The 18,218-nt window shown below is 56.8% G+C and overlaps 2 protein-coding genes across 2 annotated transcripts; both read right to left on the minus strand.

The window, feature by feature from the left end:
- Positions 1 to 2,355: 2,355 nt before the first annotated feature.
- Positions 2,356 to 5,149, minus strand: wnt16 (wingless-type MMTV integration site family, member 16). The gene is made up of 4 exons (XM_061806333.1): positions 4,877 to 5,149; positions 3,741 to 3,973; positions 3,366 to 3,649; positions 2,356 to 2,879 (listed from the first exon to the last, which is right to left on the minus strand). The coding sequence occupies exons 1-4, from the start codon at positions 4,981 to 4,983 to the stop codon at positions 2,436 to 2,438; spliced, it is 1,068 nt and encodes a 355-aa protein (XP_061662317.1). The 5' UTR covers positions 4,984 to 5,149; the 3' UTR covers positions 2,356 to 2,435.
- A 17-nt stretch (positions 5,150 to 5,166) lies between these two features.
- LOC133493220 (uncharacterized) lies at positions 5,167 to 17,686 on the minus strand. The gene is given in 28 exon segments (XM_061806301.1): positions 5,167 to 5,434; positions 5,956 to 6,102; positions 6,180 to 6,267; positions 6,329 to 6,430; positions 6,704 to 6,902; positions 6,979 to 7,079; positions 7,173 to 7,272; positions 7,853 to 8,016; positions 8,307 to 8,347; positions 8,426 to 8,514; positions 8,587 to 8,829; positions 8,832 to 8,940; positions 9,009 to 9,135; positions 9,206 to 9,260; positions 9,899 to 9,947; positions 10,029 to 10,123; positions 10,774 to 10,930; positions 13,005 to 13,043; positions 13,136 to 13,334; positions 13,453 to 13,649; positions 13,983 to 14,149; positions 14,278 to 14,508; positions 14,577 to 14,654; positions 14,722 to 14,818; positions 14,887 to 14,952; positions 15,521 to 15,621; positions 17,278 to 17,349; positions 17,527 to 17,686. Coding segments are annotated over 28 exon segments (3,273 nt in total). The 5' UTR covers positions 17,555 to 17,686; the 3' UTR covers positions 5,167 to 5,302.
- Between the last annotated feature and the right edge of the window lie 532 nt (positions 17,687 to 18,218).

Raw genomic sequence — 18,218 nt, forward strand, 5'->3', positions numbered from 1 at the left:
TTGAAAGCTGTCTGAAAGTTGTTTATTCAAAATGCTGCACCGCTTGCTTTAAAATATGAAAGCAAAGGCGAAGCCTTCAGTAGCAGAACGCCGCCCCTCCTGTGCAATGCAACGCAAAGACTGGCAGGTTTCGTGCTGTGAGTTGGTGGGTCAGGGGCACTCTGAAGTGTGGAAAGCAGCAACTGCGTTTGGGGGTTGTCTCATTTGTCGTTTAGAAAAGGATTTTTTGTTGTTGTTGTTGAATCATCCAAATGGTTCCCCCCCACCGCCATGTAGTCTGGCAAGTAAGTGACATCTTCAAAGGTTTCAACAATGTGAAACGCTTTTGGGTGACTTCTAAAATGGCCGAGCCAAATCAACACGATGACGGCCGACTCACATTTTGCCGTGCGGGAGGGTCACCGGCTCATCTCCTGGTCAAGTGTTGAGGCCTCGCCGCGGCGGAGTCCGGCTTTTGTTCCTCCTCGTAAGCTGGGTTGGCGATGCTGCGCGTCCCTCACGCGGCGGCGCCGCCTGGTCCTCGGCGTCAGGATCCTGGCAGGAATAGCAGCAGTCAGTGGAAAAACAACAGCCCCTCCCTTCACGCACTGTACTCCAGACACGGCGGTTTGGAGACGTGAACGCGTGATCCCAAGACACCAGCGAAATCCGCCAAGAACTCCAGACGCCAGCGCGACCGCAACAAGTCCCGGATGGTCGCACGCAGCTGCGGACGGATTGCGCAAGAAGTTTCGTGACACGGCTCACCTCGCAGCGAAGGGGCGGGGCACGCGGGGGTTCTCGGAGAACATCGACGACGGCGGTCGGCGCCGAGGTCAAGGTGCCTTGGCGGAACGGGACGCCCGAGGAGCACGCAATTGTTGACGGACGCCGGAGCCTTCGTGCGGCGGCAAACCGCGACCGCTCACCGGAGCCTCGTAGGATCCGAAAGCCGTCGGCGCAAGTCCGCAGATGAGTTCTGCCGGTCGGCCGACCCGACGTCGTCGCCCGAGGCTCCGACGGAGGGCAAATTCCTGCCTGCCAAATTTTGGGTGGTCGGGCGGTGCCAACTTGGTTGGTGGGGAGGACCAAGATGGCGGAAAGGACCCGGGAGACTGGAATGGAATGACCCGGCCATTTGGTGTCTTCGCAGTCAGCCGCCTCACCGGGGATTCTGGTCCCGGTTCCAAATCGGCATTGATTTGTTTGTCACAATCAACTACGCAAGTTCGCACGGACGTCCCGGAGCCAGGAAGGGCAAAGGACGAAAGCGGCTCGGCCGGACGGGGGGGTAGGGGGAACCGCCTGTCTACGCCCAGGGAGTCGGGGGAGGGAGGATTTAGGGAACGGACACGGGAAGAGTGGAGGAAAGACTTCTTTGGCGGGTTCTACGAATGAACGGATTGGTGGCAGCTGTGACGCCTCTCCATAAAACAATTGGGCCAAAGTTCAGTCTCTGAGAGTGCTTCAGTCCATTTGCTGTCTGGACTCGAGGGGGAAACCAACTTCATGCCAACCTGGATTCATTCACACGCAAATGGAGGCAACGTGGATTGGTTCCAAAAGTCATTTCGATTGTGGTTTCAGATGACCTGGCACCTCACCTGGCAGCTTCGGCGGCCGCTCGGCTCCTCGGACGCTCAAAACGGGAAGTGGCGAACGGACACGGCGCCTCGCTTCCTTGGCTCATCCTCTGCTGTCTGCTGCTTCCCCTTTCTGAGCAGCAGAGGGCGCCGTAGGGCGGGGGTTCCGAACGGTGTCGGCTTGGCCTTGACAGCAAAGAAGAAAAAAGCCAGGAGGCAAGCGAGCCGCCGGCTCGGCGTTCAACTCGCACATTTTACTCTGGTTAACACAGGGAAGACGATGCCATCAAAATGCTGCGAAGGGAAAACAATTATCACGTCAAAATCATCTTCATCTTCATCTTGTTTGGTTCTTAGCAAAAATGAAAGGTGACTTTTTAGACCCCCAGAAAAATAGACACAGGCGGGAAGTGCTTCCAGCGTCTCCACGTTCGGACGTTAAATGCAGATTTGTTTTTTTTTTTTTTTCTTTTTGCACAAAGTAGGAATGACCACGACAAATATTTTTTTATATCATAATTGTTTGTATGTATAAAGAGGACACGCCCACGCACCTGCAGGTTTCCCGTCAGTCAAAGTGCTGACGTTCACCTTTGTGGATTTGTGGGAGGCGGCGCTAAAACACAAAACTGGACGTGCACGCTTGGAAATCATTTCTACTTGCGTGATTGAGTGGGTGTGTCCAGAGAATTGATTGGAAACGCCACTCGGCGAAAAAGGTTTCGCTGGCATCACTCGCTCACCGTTCCGAACGACGCCTTCGAACGTCCCACAAAGACAGCAAGAGTCGCGCTTTGGCTTTGTAAAGGGTGGGATTTATTGGCGGGCGAACGACAGGGTCCGAGTCCGTAGGCCGAGGCGGGGACGGGGGTCTCACTTGCAGGCGTGCGTGTCGCTCATGGTCTCGCAGCGGCCGCAGCGGACGTAGCAGCACCACACGAACTTGCAGGCGCACCTGTGCACGCGGCGCTCCACGCGCGTGTTGTAGCCGCGGCCGCAGCAGAGCAGCTCGCAGCCGTCGGGCCCCCCCGAGGTGCGGTTGCAGCGGCGCCCCCTGGTGCCCAGCACGCCGCCGCGCCGGTCCTCCACGCAGTAGTTGGGGGACTTGTTGACGAAGACCAGCTGGTGCTTGTCCGGCGGGGGGCGGCCTCGCGCTCGGGAGCGCTTGGTCTTCAGGCGCACGCTGGCCTCGTAGCGCTCCTTCAGGTAGGCCCCCACCCGCCCGAACGGCGCCATGGTGCGCCAGCACGTCTTGACGGCGCACGAGCCCGAAACGCCGTGGCAGCGGCAGTCTGTGGACATCGTCATCGCCACCGCCTGGAGGAAAAAAAAAAATACATGAAAACCACTCCAAAGAAGAACCGGCCCCAAACCCGAGAAGAGCGCAAAGAAAAAGTCAGAAGGGAAAAGAAGAAAACGAAAAAAATGGAGGCAGAACTCAACAAAGGAAAAGTCGAACGGTCAGGAAGGACCAAAAAGAAGGACCCGGATGTTGGGAATCTTCCCCTTACTTTCGGCCCCCAAGGCGTTAATTTTCAGCGAGTTTCTGCCGCGCCCACTCGGACTGATTTGTGCCCCTTTGTCTGTCGTCTCTTCAACGAGGGGGGGGAACTTTGATTTGGTTTTTGCTTTTGAAGATTTGAAAAAAACCCCATCGGTGGCAATCCGGGAGCTTCTTGGCGGATTTCTCCGCGTCATCCTCGCTCGGAAGCGCTTTGTCTTGACGAGGGTTAGGGGTCAGACCCTAGAACCCGGGGCTGATTCCCACCACGGGCGAAAAGAGAAACGAAGAAGAGAACCGACCTGCCTGCCGGCCTCGCTGTTGTGCGCGTTCATCCGGACCAGGACCGGGCCCGGCGCGCGCGCTCCGTCCGACACGTCGACGCCGCCCGCGAGGAAGCGGCGGCTGAAGCGGGTCCCGTACTGGACGTGGTCCGAGCAGCCCCCCCAGTGCCAGGACTCCCCGGGCTCTCGGAGGCGGGCGTCGCAGCCGCACTCGCTGACGTTTCCGCGGCTGCAGAAGCGGGTCACGGCGTGCACCAGACCGGCCGCCATCACCGCGTACACGAACGCCGTTTCCTTGGTTCCTTGGGACGGGAGGAAGCAAACGGACACGATCCGGATCAGACGCTCGCTTGCCGCTTCGTCGCCGTTCATTTGAGGAGGCTTCGCTCTCACCGCTGGTCAGCTCGTGCCCGAAGACGGACGGGCGGGGGCCGGCGGAGCAGTTCCACCTCTCGTGACGGAACTGGTTCTGGCACTCGCTGACGCCCAGCCGGGCCGCGTCGCGGATGCTGGGGGCCAGGAAGCTCCGCTCCCGGCAGACGTCCCGCTGCTCGGCGCTCAGAGGGGGCGATCGGCAGTCGTCGTCGCCGGAGCGGCGGGCGTCCGGCCCGTCCACTCCCAGGAGCCTCCGGGCAGAAGCGCAAGGACACCATAGACAACGCGGACGGCTAAACCCGGGCGAAACCGGGACCGAACGGCGGCGGCGACGACGGAGGGAGGGAGGGAGGGAAGGAGGGTTTTCAGCCCCGCCCTCAAATCTGGAAACTTGAGGAGGTGGCAAAAAGCTCAACAATTCACTTTTGATGGATTTCAGAGGGGGGGGGGGGGGGCTTGGCGCTTGCAGCTTGTTAGCCCCGCCTTCTCAACACTCAATTGCAGACAGCGAATTGTAGCCAGTTGAAAACAGTTTCGATTTTTTATATGGCCAATTTGTTCACATTAAAAAGTGAAAGTCAAATGCAGCTTTTGAGAATGTCGTCACTTTGAAATGACAATATGAATTTCACAACGTCAAATCTTCAGTGGCACATTTTGACTTTTGAAGTGAGTCAATTCGAGTTGAAATGCTGAAATGTCATTGTGGCAAATTTTGCTGAACCGCACTGGGACGGTTGGACGTTTGGAACTCGATGACTTTGAAATCCACGACGCAGCATTCACAATTCAACTTGCCACTTTTTCCACGAAACAAATCGCGCAATTTGACCCGCCCGTTTGAGTCCAATTTCTTTCCTTTCGACTTTGATTCTTGCCGCGTTCGCCGGCCGGCCCAAATCCGGCGTCACAACCCCAAAAATTCCTCCTCCAGTTCGCAGCTTCGCAAGGCTGAATATGGATTCTTAAATGCACCGTCGATGCAACAGCAGCTCGGAACGAACCTAAACACGCGAAAGGCGTCGCAAAATCGCGCCACGGGGAGCAGATTGGAGACGGCCGAAAGCTGCCGCGGAGCTCCAATCTGCTTCCGGCACAACGGGGGCCCCGGCTCCGGCTCCGGGATGCCGTCCTTCGCAAGTCCGGGTACTCACATCCAGCTGGTCTGACAGCACAGCGGGCACACGCACAGCAGCACCGTCAGCGTGCACACGCGTCCCACCGGCGCCGGGTTCGAGTTCGCCCGCAGAGCGCTCTCCATGGCGTCCGCCGTCACGCGACGGGAGGTTGCATGGCGGCTTCCTGGCGCCGCCGCGCTCGCTCGGTGTCCCGCGGGAGACTGAAGACCGAGCCGCGAGAGCCGCGAGAGCCGCGAGAGCCGCCGGGTCACGGAGTGACGTCACAGCCCGACTCGAATTGGGCGGCCGCGCACGCGTGTAAAAGGAGGTCACGTGACATACAAATTGCTCGGACAAAATCAGAACAAAGCACGCGCAACACAAGGCAAACATTCTTCTCATGTTCACTTTTGGAAACGACCAGCACACAGTGGCACAGGAAGAAACTTGGTGTCGGTCCAGTCAGTCTCTGCGCGCCTCCGCGCTGGAACACAAGCGACTGAGCAGGATCTCGGAGTAGAACTCGTTGACGGGTCCTCTCACGTGATAGGACGGAAGGTGCGGGCCGCTCGGACCGGGCGGCGACTTCTCCACCTTGACGGGCGCCAAAAACGAAATTTTTCCACAACCAAAATTCGCTCGGGTCCACTTTCTCAAATTGGCACCGCGGTCAGAGCAGACGCGTCCGATCAGCTCCTCGCCCCGTTGTGCGGGTCCCACTCGGTGGGGGATGAAAGACCCTCAGCGACTCTCCTTGGCGCCTTTGCCCGCGTGTCAGAGGGCACAACAAAGCCTGCTCTGAATGGGTTCGGGTTCGGGCTGGACAAAAATTGTGGGCTGACTGACATTCCCTCAAGGTTGGATCGACTCATTTTTCAATTCTTCTTCTTCTTCTTCTTCGGTTTAAAATTTATTCTTGAAGAAGCACAAATTAAGTGCCAGTTAAAAAAAAAAAAAAGGTGAAATGCCAAAATGCGGGTTTGTGTTAGCTGTCCGGTCCCCTCCCGGTTTCGTCTTGTTTTTCTGCGCCTTCCCACAACCGGCAGCACATCTGAAGCGTTCTCGACGAACGGAAAGAAAAGAGCGAGCGAGCCGCCGCCTTTGGGCTTCCTTACCTCGTGGAAGTGGCACGCGCATCGCCCCTGTAGAAAGTCCTTGTAGCGGCCCACGGTGACGGCCAGCGTGTCCACCACCTCGTAGCCGTGACGCTCCGCGGCGGCGATGATGTCGGCGTTCTGGCGCGACAGCTTTCGGATCGCCTCCTGTCAGAGCCCCAAAGGAGACGTCGCAGCGACCGCGAGAAAGAAGAAGAAGAAGAAGAGCGGAAACGGGGACAAACCGGCGTCAGGGATCGGACCCCGTCCGCGGGTACGTGGAAGCCCATCCCCAAAGACTTGAGGACGACCCGGACACCGGCCAGAGACTCCCTGAGGACGGGAAGCAGAAGAAGACGGCGTCGGCACTCAAGCGCGACGACCGACCGCTCACCTGTCCGGAACCTCCCGCAGCGTCTGCAGGTGATTGGCCGTCAGCCGCTGGACTCCTCCCACCACCGACACCGTCCGCTCAGAGTTGGCCAGAGGGCGCCGCCTCGGAAACACAACGGACGCGTTGAGAAATACGGGAAGTGGCGTCCCGAGGAAATCTCGCCCCGCCCGACGCCGTCTTTGACCGGCGATCGCTGCAACCAACCGTCAAGGCGGCGCCGTGCCACGGGCTCGTCCCAACCTTCCTGTTGGAGTTCTTCTTTCTTTGACTCGCGAACGTTGAGTCTCGTTCCAGTCGCGAGAAAAACGCAAGCAACGATCACGCCGGCGTCGAGCCCTCCGCGTAAAAGCTTACGCCCCGGCGTTCGGGGCTCACCTGCGCAGCAGTCCGGTCAGCGCCGCTGCTCCAGCCAGAACTGCGGGTAATACGATTAGGCCGCCCACGTGCGGCCCCCGTTCACGTTGTCGTGGGCCAGCGCGTCGTGCGCCTTGTGCCGCGCCGCCAGGCCGCTGTTGAGGCGCTCCAGCAGGAAGTACATCATGCCGCGATTGGTCGAGTCCCCCAGGAACAACGCCTGCGTGCGGAGAAAGACGACGAGAACACGCGCGAGGACGGAAGAGGCCCGAAGAGTCCGGCCGCCTCGGTGTCACCTTTTTGCCGGCCGTGCCACCGGCGGGTGGCGGCAGGCGACCTCCCGCCGATCGCACGTCCTGTTGTCCGCGCAGCTGAGACAGGGCACCAGGCCAGCGACCTTTCACCCCGCAAAAACACACTTCAGACACCCCAAATTGATTCGGCGCGGAAATTGGCCGATGCGGCGGGAAGACAGGAAGTGACGTCGCACCTGGAGCGTGGCCCGACGTGCACGCCCCGAGGGGATGGGGAGACCTGGAAAAAGACTGCAGGCCGCAGGGGAGACCGGGGACCACCACCGGGCCGCAGTCCTGAGAGACAAGCGAAGGAAAGCGTTAGCGCGTTTATCGTCGCTTTGAAGATTTTTGTTCTCAGTCGGCGAGGGGAAAGGACAAGGATGTCCACAGTCGCTGTCGTCGTCAAGGGAGTGCGGGCAACGCAAGTCAAAGGTCAAATAAACGTCCGGCCTGGGAGCCGCCGCATCTGGAGCAACTTCAGAGGTCGCCGCCGCCTCGCACGCACACCAAAGGACGCACACGCTAGCACGAGCACGCGCGTGCGCCACGCTGCTTGAAGGCGGCGCCTTTCTTCTTGCGCTTCCACGCGGCGGCGAAACATTCCGCACGTCGGCGCCGCACATCACAACAAAGTGACACAAGAAAACTTAACAGGGATTTTCTTGTTCGTACCTGAGCTCAGCAAAAGCCTTCAAACAAAGCGCACACGCACACGCAGGTCAAGACACACACACATTTTCTCTCACACGCAAACACAAACTCGCTTTTTTTGTTTTTTGTTTTGTTTTTTTGTTCCATTCGGGCAATCAGTTCTAATCTACAAGTTGGTCCGGCGAGGCCCGGTTCTGGGGGAACTTCCCGCCAACTCACTCACTTGCAGGAAGCCGCAGGTCACGTGGTCGCCAAACATGGGAAGGCTGGGCGGGGCCTCGCGCCGCAAGTGGACAGTGTAGACGGCCAGCGTGCGCGGCGGCGGCCGCGTCCGTGAGCAGAATGTCGACGCTGCTCCGGCCGAGGCCCACGGGGACCGCCGACACCCTGACGGCGACAAACACGAGACGCGAGCGAGGTTTTCGCCCCCTGCATCTTACCTGGGGTGCGCGCGGCACGCTTTGCTAACAGTCTCCGCGCGCACGCGAAGCACGAGCGTGTCAAAGGTCACAACTGCGCTGTACTGAGTCACGTGGGGGCTGAAGGCGGGGCTTAACGTGAGCGGCGGCGCAAAGTAGATCTGCCGGAGACGGGGTTCCGTGCACCGACCTGAAGAAATGCCAGCCGGCCAATAGGGGAGCGGAACGCGGACGCCCCGCCCGGCGGTCACATCTCACCTGCGCTCCGATCGGCCGCCGGCGCGTCCGCTCGGTCGGCCCTGCGACGCACGCAAACGCACGCGTGAGGAGAGGAGGTGAGCCGCGACGCGTGCCGGGAGCCGGCGTGCGAGATTGACCTGCTGTTCTCGGAATGGCGGACGACGGCCAGAAGGACGTCGGAAAGGTCGGAGACGGACCCGCACGACCAGGACGGACTGGGACACACCTGCCCGAACGCGGGTGGCCGTCTTTGGGGACTCGCCTGAGTCTGGACTGGGTGTGCGTGTGCGCGCCCTACCAGCTGGAACGGCGACGGCGCCATCACGTGTCGGTAAAAGTTTTGCAGAAGTCGAAAATTTCCCTCCGACAGCCGGACGCCGCTCGCCTCCGAAGATGTCTCGCTGACACGGGGGCAAACTTCCCATCCTCGATCTCACCTGAGCGTCGGCGGCGGCGGCCGCCTCCGAGGACGACAGGAAGTCCAGCGTGTCCTCCAGGATGACGTCGCGAGTCACACGCCTGGCAAACTGCTCGTCGCTCAGAACCGCAAGAGACAACCCCTGTTGCGGTCTGACGCCACGGCGGCCCCCAGCACGTGACCTACGACCCTCTTGACCTGTTCCAAAGCCTCGGGAAGCAGGAAGTCTCCCAGCTGCGGGCACGGGACAGCGGCGACCAGCGGAGGGCAGCGGAGAGCGGCGGGGGGCGACAATCACGCACCTGCGCGGGCCTGGACGTCCGATCGGCGGTCACCACGGCGACGTCGCGCAGGAAGCAGCTCAGCGGCCTCAGCGACGTCACCAGCACGAAAACGCTCACCGCGGCGGCGACCGGCGCGGCTTTCACGCTGTCGCACGACACGTGGAGCTCACGCGGACGGCACGTCTCGCGCTCCCGTCACAAACGCACATGCGTACCTGTCAGCGGCGGAGCGTCGGCCGGGATCGGCGGGAGGCGTGATAGGAAATCCTTCTACCGAGGGAAGCAAAAACACCACATGTCGCTGTTGAAAGGGCGGCGGCGGGGTCGTCGACGAGCAGACCCCCCACCCGCCCCCCCACCCATCCTCCCTCCCTCCCTCACAGTTTTTCGATGAATACGCATCAGCAGAAATGAAGATGAGCAGGATGGACACAGTTAGAAATGAGCTCAAGACCGGAAGTTGGAGGTTTTGGAGAGAGACAGAGAGAGAGAGAGAGAGAGAGAGAGAGAGAGAGAGAGAGAGAGAGAGAGAGAGAGAGAGAGAGAGAGAGAGAGAGGAGAGAGAGAGAGAGAGACGACTTCCGTGGTTTGGACATGTCCAGCGGAGGCCACAGAGTCTGAGGATGGAGCTGCCGGGCAAAAGAGACCAAAGAGAAGGTTGATGGATGTTGTGAGGGAGGGAGGAGGTGAGGGCACGACATCGGCTGAGATGGAAAAAGACGACACCCCCGGCGGACAAAGGAAAAGAAGAAGAAGAAGAAGAAGAGCAAGCCACAAAGCAGTTTGTCTGGGATTGGCGGGCTGGGAAATGTGAGCTCCGCCTGCTTGGTGGAACCCAACAGTAAAAATGGTTTGGCGTAGCCCCGCCCACGTGCCCCCCTTTCAAAGCATCCTCGAGCGAAGGTCACCTGTGAGCACAGCAGACAGCGCCTCCACCAGGCCAGGCAGCAGGTTGACCTGACACACACACACACACACACACACTTGAAAAGCAGCAAGGCGGGCCGGGATTGGCCGGCGCGCGTCACGTGAGCCCACCCTCTGGCGCGGGCCCAACTGCGAGGTGGCCATCTTCCTCAGACAATTTCTCTCCTCCGAGCTCACGCACACCAGTAGGCTCCATCTGCCTTCTCCTGTAACCGTGGCAACAGACAGGAAGTCACTCGACTCGTTTTTAGCGGGCGCACAAAAGAACGGAAAGGTGCAATCTGACTTTTTCCTTTTTCTCAGTCAGTTGAAGTGATTTCTACCCGTTTGGCGAGCAAAAACAAGACCGAAGGGAGCCGCAAAACAGGAAGCGGCCCGTCCAAACAAAAGGGCCTCGCGGAACACGCGGAAAGCCATTTGGAGCTCTCGGACTTTTGGCAGCCGTTTCCACGGCGACCTCGCGCTTCCAGAGTCGCGGGCGCCAATCCCACATTGCTAAAACGGCTTCGGTGAAGAAGCTCGCCCGCCGGTGTCAAACTCGAGGCCCGGGGGCCGCCTCCGGGCCCGCCACATCAGTTCGCGGTCGTCCGCCTCGTGTTCTTTTGTGACCAAATTGCAAATTGACATACAAGGCTTCTTTTCGGGAGTAAACTCCTTTCTCAAATCGCCGACTTCTGATTGCCAAACGATTTTTCATCACTTTGTCGCCTTTTATGGAATTATGCAGGGAGGCCGACCTTTGCAAAGTTATGATGACCCGTGGCTCCGGCATCCTTTGAGAGTTCCGTTGGTGCCTCCCGACGAGCTGCCGGGGCGGACCACGAAGGGGTTTGAAGGCGCTGCCGGCGGTTTTTACCGTGCCGCTGCATGGAATCGGCGAGCGCGCTGGTTTGCGCGCGGAAGCGAAAGCGAGTCAGAAGTCGTCGGTACAGCTGCGCCTCGCCGTCGCTCGGCTCCCGGCGGCCGATCACCAGCACGGCTCGCCGCCCCTCGCCGGCCGTCCCGCGAGACGACTGTCGGGACAAGACAAAACAAACGAACAAACAACAACATGGAAGGTGTTGGCAGAAACGGAGAAACGCTGACAGCGTCACCGAAGCACGACGGCGAACAACAACAAGCAAACGCGACCGTGCAGCGAGTCAAACAACGCAGAAATAATCATTAGCACTTTTTTATGGTTGTGATTTTAGGATTTTTTTTTTTTTTTTTTTTACTTCGACATCCAAAACACAGGAAGGGAATCTCATTCGGTTTTGGGATTGCGCAATATGTTCTCGTGCGACTCCGTGAACAAATCGGGAGAAAAAAGGAGCGCCACAAAAGACCCCGAAATGGATTTTCATGCGTCTAAGTTATTTTATTTAAAAAAAAAAAAAAAAAAAAAAAGGGGGAAAGGGATGAAAGATGAATGTGAACCCCTGCCAAGTGTCAGCGGATTTGTTGAAGACTCGGTTCTCCCAAACTGGTCACGTTTTATCGCGTTCGCGTCTCACCTGCAGACTCTGCAGCGCGCCGCTCAGCTCGGGCCCGTCGAGTCGCGCAAGGGGTCCTCCCGGTCCCGGTGCGGCCGGTGTCGGGGGACCGGTACAAGAGGAGGCCGTCGCGCCGAGAAGAACCGGCAGCGGGCCCGAGACAGTTCGGCGGCGCCACGGAATCTTCATCTCCGCTTCATCTTCATCCTTTTGACGTCACCGACCCGCGTCCAGAAAAAGTCGCGAGTGGCAGGCCCAACTTTCCACTTGAAAACTTTTCTTCTTTGTGGAACTTTTTTTTTTTCTTTCCACAGCGGAAGAACTCTTTTTTTTTTTTTTGTTTTTTTTCCTCTCCCCCCGTCGGCTGTCTGGACTCTCATTTCCGAGCCTCAGATAAAGACGTCAAAATGGGTCACGAGAAAGTCACGGGACGCAAATTTTGTGGGCGAGAAAAGTTTATTGTTGCGTGAAAAAGCGAACAAGGTCCGATGTTTGGGTTCTACTTGTGTCTGCTTCCGCGTCGTTTCATGGCTGCGGTGCACTGGGGACAGTACCACTTCCCTTTGGGGGCTTCGCTCAGACCCACGCAGCCGTAGTGGAACCACTCGATGGGACACTGCGGACCAAATCCCAAAAACTCAACGCTTCACATCAATCAGTCGGGAGGCGGATCGATTGGGTGGGACTCGGAACGAGACGGGGAGTTCTGGCGTCTCCGCCGAAAACCTGCCGACAGTCGAGTTTTTCCGCTTCGCTCGTGCATGTTGCTTATCTGGTTTAGTTGGCTTTTTCGCCAAACTTCTCACCCATTGTAACCCGAAAGAAGAAAGCTGTGGGTTTTTTTTTTTTTTTTGGTTTTAAGCAATGCTGGTCCAGCGTGAAAATGAAGCTTAAAATCATAAAAACAAAAAAAAAAAAAACGAAAATGAGTAACAAAGATGGACATCAAGACTTGGGCCTCAGCGGGTCAAGTGTGGCGATTATTTTGGACAAAGCCCGAACTTCAGCACACGAGAAAGCTTTCACCCCGAGGAGGGATCGGACAGTGATTTGAAAACTTTACCGACTAAAATAGACAAAAAAAAAAAAAAAAAAAAAAAGCCAGCATTGAACTTGTTCGCGGCCTCAAATTTGCCACTTGGCCATTTGGGCTCGGCGTCGGCCCGGAGCGCCTCAAAGCTTCCTTGGCGGCGATCCGAGGTGACGTGAAAAAACTTTGGCCGCCGTCATCTTCAAGCGTCGTCTTCTCTGGTGGTTTTGGCTACTTTCAAAACCGGGAACCAAAATGTTTTGGGAGAAAACCGGAACGTCCGGCCCGGTTCCGGACGGATGTCCGTCGTCGACGCCCAAACCCAAGACTTGACGAGCTGTGATATTTTTTTTTTTTTTTTGTGAGCGGTCCGCCACTCGATTTCATGACTTGCTGGCCGTCGGGAACTACTTTTCCCGAGTTAGTAATCCCCTCAAACGACCCACTTGGAACTAAACTAGCTGATGAGCATCTGTGACGCATAAAAACGATCAGCAAATCTCGAAAACCAATTTGGGAACCCCACAGAGGACCCGACCCGGCAGAATTGTTGCGTTGCTTTGAGCGGCGCGTGTTACTTACGTCCGTGTTGTCGCAACCCACCATCTCCCCGTACGACACCTGCAATCATTCAAGCCATCCATCGATCGATCAATCAATCGATCAATCAATCAATCAATGGGCGTCAAGACAAGCAGAGGGCGCGGCCCCACCTGGTTGCAGATGCAGTAGCGCGGCTCGTTGGGGTCGTAGGTCCAGTCCACTTGGCCGCCGGCCTCGGCCTCGGGCAGCGACGACGCCTGCTGGGAAAGCTCCTGAGCCAACGCCGACGCCGACGCCGACGAGCACGACGACAGCGACGACGACGACGACGACGAAGACGACTGGTGGTTGGAAGACTTCACGCCGCTTCTGGACAAAGGAAAAGCGGCCACTCCGTAACCATCGTCCAATTTCTTTCGGCCGCTCGCTCACGCCAATAACGGACACCGGGCGCCGCTGAAATATTTCATCGAGAGGAAGGCCTTACTTGGACTTGCGGCCTCGAGAGTCCGAGCTGAGGGCGGCGGCGGCGGCCGGCGTCTGCGTGAGCGTGGACGCCAGCGCGGAAGACGGGTACGGCGACGCCTCGCGGGACAGCGAGAAGTCTCGCGTCAGCTGGAAGTCGTTATTCTTGATGGCCTCGTAGCTCGCCTTCAGACTGGACGTCCGTCGGCCCTCCTTCATCTACGAGAAGATGGCGCGAGCGGCAGACGCTTCTCAAACTTTTGAGCCCGATGTCGGTCGCGTCCCTCAATATAATCAAGGCGGGCCGTCTGATAACGCGTCACGTCATCGCATTCGCATCCGTCCGACTTCAAGCGGACAGTGCACAACTGACTGCAGCGCTAGTTTCGGCAAAAACGGCGAAAGTCAAAAGCGGACACACAAACATCACCGGTCGGACAATCTCCATCGTCACGATACGGGAGACCTCCACGTCTAACGTGAACCGGTGACCTTTGGCCCGCGGAAGCACCGGCGTCGCGCCAAACCCGCCTCCGACGCCCGCGGGCTGACCTGCGCGGTGGCCTGCACGGCCTGCGCGGCGGCCATGCTGATGGCGCCGGCTCCGGCGGCGGGGCCCGCGGGCAGCGCGCTCAGGCTGTAGGAGGCGACGGCTTGCGAAGAGTTGACGGCGTAGATGTTGTTGGCGGCGGACGAGGCGGTGCTGTTGCTACGGCAACCTGCACACAAGGGGGAGGGGAGGGAGGTGAGCGGAGGGGGGGAGTGGGGGGGGGTGGGGGGTGGGCGCGGCGGCCCGTTGGCGAGCGCACGGTCGTGCGAGTTGCGTGTTCTTTTTTTCCAGCATTGCCTCGTGCGTCGGCGTGACCGTACGGCGTGTGCCTCGGCCTATGTGTCGCCGCGACCGCGCGCATCGGCGGGGGTGTTGCTTTTTGTGTGGTCGTGTCCGTTGGCACGTCGGTACCCGGCGTGTTCTCCTTGCAGGCGTCCGATATCAGCGTGGACAGCAAAACTTCAGACTTGAACTTCTTCTCCGGGACGTGCTCCGTCGTGTGGTGCGTGGAAGCGCTGTACTTCCGCTCTGCGGGCACAGAAAGCGACGGGTGAGCACGTCGGGGGGGACGGGCCGACGCGGGCCGTCAAACTCACTCTCGGCGGCGGCGGCGGCGTGAGAGTGGACGTGGTGGTTGTTGACGGGCTGAGACGGGCTGTCCATCTCCAGAGAGCCTGCGAGCACACGGGAATTGACGGCGAATTGACGGCACCGCCTCATCCGCCGCTCGCCGTCACTCACGTCTCTCCAGGATCTCGGTGATCCCGGCGTTGTCGGCCTCCAGCTCCATCTTGAACTTGGCCAGCTCCTGGTCCAGTTTACGCAAGTGCCGGTCCACCTGGGCAAAAACGGGCCAACGTGTAGCGGCGGCCGTTCCGCCACGCGACTTGCCAAAGGTCAACTTACCAGATCGTAAATCTGATTGGCCAGTTGGACTTTCTCGTCCGCGTCCTCCAGCGCTTTGTAATAATCCTGCACACAAACGGCTTCATTGACGATCAAATCTGATCTTTGCCCTCCAAAATGCGGGAAAACTCGCTCAAAATATCAAGTCCGGGGCTTCCTTCGACACAATTTACATTTCAGATGAGAAATGCGCACATGCCGATCGGCACTCGGAAGTCAAGTTGAGCGAGTCGGGTCGGGCGCTCGACCAAACCCGAGCGTTCGTTTCCGATGATTCGGCTTCATTTCGAAAGGTTGAAACGCCAAATGAGAATCAACTTTTTTTTTCCAAGACTTGCTCATGTTGGTATTCAAAATGCCAAATGAGTGACGCCAAGACTGCTTGACAGTTGTTGAGTTCACAGGAACGTCCAGGATTTATGACATCACTCCGTCATCGTGCATTGAGTCAGCGATACAAATCCAATTTACGTCCGAAAGACATTTGTACGCCTGTAGAAGAAGAAAAGAGGACTCGCGCATGCGATTGGCTACGACGATGGAAAAGCGGCTGTTGCAAATGGATTTTGGCTCAAGATGAAAAAGGCTGTCTGGCTTTTCTTTCTGTGACGGACGGACGGACAAGGGGTCTGACCTTCTTAATGACCTCCATCTGCTCCTCTCGCCACTCGGGTTTGTTCTTCTTGGCGTTAACAAAGAAGTCCATCACCTTCTGCTCCAGCTGATCGGTGGCGTCTGAACCCAGCGTCAAAAGACATTTCTGTGAGGTCAGCTGACATTTCAAAATCATCTTTGGCACTCCAGTCAAATTTTTGTTTCGTTCTTCAGACAACAAACGGACTTTGCGGACGACGACTTGCTTTGTCCTTTTTTTGAAATCAACAAATTGCATCCCCGCCCGCCTAGTTTTGGCCTCCGTTTGGGAAGACTCTGTTGGATGCAAAAGGATCGGAGTTGATGGACGGAAGCGTGCGCGTTTCGACGTGAGGCGTACGGAATCAATCTCGTGTTCAGACCGCATGACGGACGCTCCAGCGACTTGTCGTCACGAGACGAACCCCGCCAAGCGGATGGACTGCGCTTTTATCGCCACCGTCCCATACCGGTCAACTTGTACGGTTCAGCCACGGATTTTGCGGCGAATCTTCCGTCCGGCTCTCGGCTAACTGTCGCAATCGATCCAATCGTTAACGACACGCTATTGGTGACGCTGACCCGCGGATCGTACTCGACTGCACCAAAAAGCGAGTGTCAGTTTTGATCGTTATCTGGGGCCCAAACGACATTTGACTTAGCTCGTAGCTAATGTAGCGCGCGTGCTCGCGAGTTACAGATACATAGCGCTCTTGCTAGCATTCTAGCTCATGGTCGTGTTTTTCTAATAGCTGACAATAATATAATTGCTCAACGCTGCGTCTTCACCACGTGGATGTCAAGATAGACGTTCCATTTACTAAGATTGAGACGGCTTCATAGGAACAAGAGCTCACGTCAGCGAGTTCATCTCCACCTTACTATCATACAGATCATCTCCTTCCTTACTAACTAAAAATAAGGAATGAAGTAGATCTGTAATCTCTCTCTTCCAAATATCTGAGGTATTGTAGCCTGGCTGATAAATAGCCATCTTTTTGATCATTCTACTTGGTAGAATTAGACATTAACATCACATGTTATCATTGTGGAGATTTACAATCAAAATCATTGACAAACTTTGTGTTTTTTCCCTCTGTTATTTTGACATATCATTTGCTTCGGTATGTTATAAGTTGTTGTTTTTTTTTTTTTGGTAGTTTCGACAGGTTGGCGCTCCGAAAGTTGCCTGCCTGCCGGGTCTGCCATCCCGGCGCACAAAGCGAATTCAGGCTCAGTTTCTTACCAAAGACCATTTTGACATGCAAACAGTTGGAGACAGGATTGAAACCGCCAAGACTTGGGATACTACCGGCTGCCCCAGAATAGCTGAATTTTATGTTATTGTTTTGTTTTTTTTTTAATTTGGAGGCGCTACTTGTTAGCCACGCTCCTCTCCTGGTTTTGTCCTCGACGAGTTTTGTTTAGTATCTCTTTCCATTCTTCATTTTGGCCACCATCTTTTTTCCAGTTTAGTTTTGTACAGGCTGTTTATTTTTTTTTTTTTTCTGTGAGGATAAGCGGCTTCGAAACGGATGGCTATCTTTGGCCTGTCCTCTTTTAGTTTAGTCTTGCCCTATTTGTAATACTCGTCCTAACGTCCTCTCCTCCCTCGGTTTGCGCTGCCAAAGCGAACTTCAGCATCCTCCGTCTGCGCTGTGAGCGTCTCCGGAGCATCCAACGCGGCTGCCCTCACTAAACCTTCGAGATGCCGATTGTGTGCTGTCGTGTCGGACGGGGCGGCGCATTCGTCCGTACTTTGGACTTGCAGGTCCATCTCTCTCATTTCCGTAAACCTGTCGCGGAGGTCCATGGGAAGCTGCTCGATCACTGAGAGGAGGAAAATGGAGAGGGGGGAAAAAAAAAAAACAAAACAAAAAAAAAAAAAAAACGAGGTTACGCCGCTAGCTCGGCTAGGCTAACAATCAGCCGGGCGCACAGCGGCCGAGCGGACACATTTGACGCCCGCTGTACGCCTCGGACGCCCCTCGACGGTATTATACTCACTCTCTAGATAATCCTCCAGGTACAACATGGCGACAAAACGGAGTTAGAAGGCGTAGAGGAATACGAATTGTTTCTTTCAAGATGGCGCCGTTTGCGTTCTGCCGTTTCTGGCGAGTTCTTCTTCGCTCGCCTTCAGCCGCGCACCGGAGCCGCGCTTGTGTTTTTGCTGCCTTGCTCGGCAAGTACCGGTACTGCACGGCGATCCTCCACGGATCGGAATTGTCGATCAAATTATTTTCATCCCGGTGACGTCGGGCTTCCGCTTTCCCTCAGAGTGCCGTCACGACAGATAATCAATATAAACTCACCGCATCGTGTTCCCTGCACTTCATTCCAGACTTTTTAACCGCACTGCAATTTTGACTTTCATTTTCTTTCTGTATTAAAAAATAACAATAATAATAAGGCGATTGTGAAGACTCGGGTTCAAATCCGGCCTGCACCTGAGATCAACCTAAGCGTGAAAGCGACCGCAAACGGTCGTTTACGTGTGCCCCGCGATTGGTCGGCGGGCACTTGGGGGTGCGCCCCGCCTCTCGCCCGAATCACCCGAGATAAGTCGCCGGCACGCCCGCAACTCGTGTGCCACAGAAACCCGATGGATGGAAATTGCTGTGCTGTGCTGAAAACTGCACAACCAATTTCCCCTTTTCAATCAAAAAGAAGGATTCAATTCTTTCTATCGTTTTACA

Source organism: Syngnathoides biaculeatus, chromosome 20 (genome assembly GCF_019802595.1).
Source record: "Syngnathoides biaculeatus isolate LvHL_M chromosome 20, ASM1980259v1, whole genome shotgun sequence".
NCBI classification, from domain to species: domain Eukaryota; kingdom Metazoa; phylum Chordata; class Actinopteri; order Syngnathiformes; family Syngnathidae; genus Syngnathoides; species Syngnathoides biaculeatus.

Excerpts from the sequence above, each read along its gene's own strand:
- wnt16 (XM_061806333.1), bottom strand. The coding sequence starts at position 4,983 with ATGGAGAGCGCTCTGCGGGCGAACTCGAACCCGGCGCCGGTGGGACGC. Across the intron at positions 3,650-3,740 it reads CGGGCACGAGCTGACCAGCG|GAACCAAGGAAACGGCGTTC; the intron begins GTGAGAGCGAAG and ends TCCCGTCCCAAG. Across the intron at positions 2,880-3,365 it reads ACAGCGAGGCCGGCAGGCAG|GCGGTGGCGATGACGATGTC; the intron begins GTCGGTTCTCTT and ends TTTTTCCTCCAG.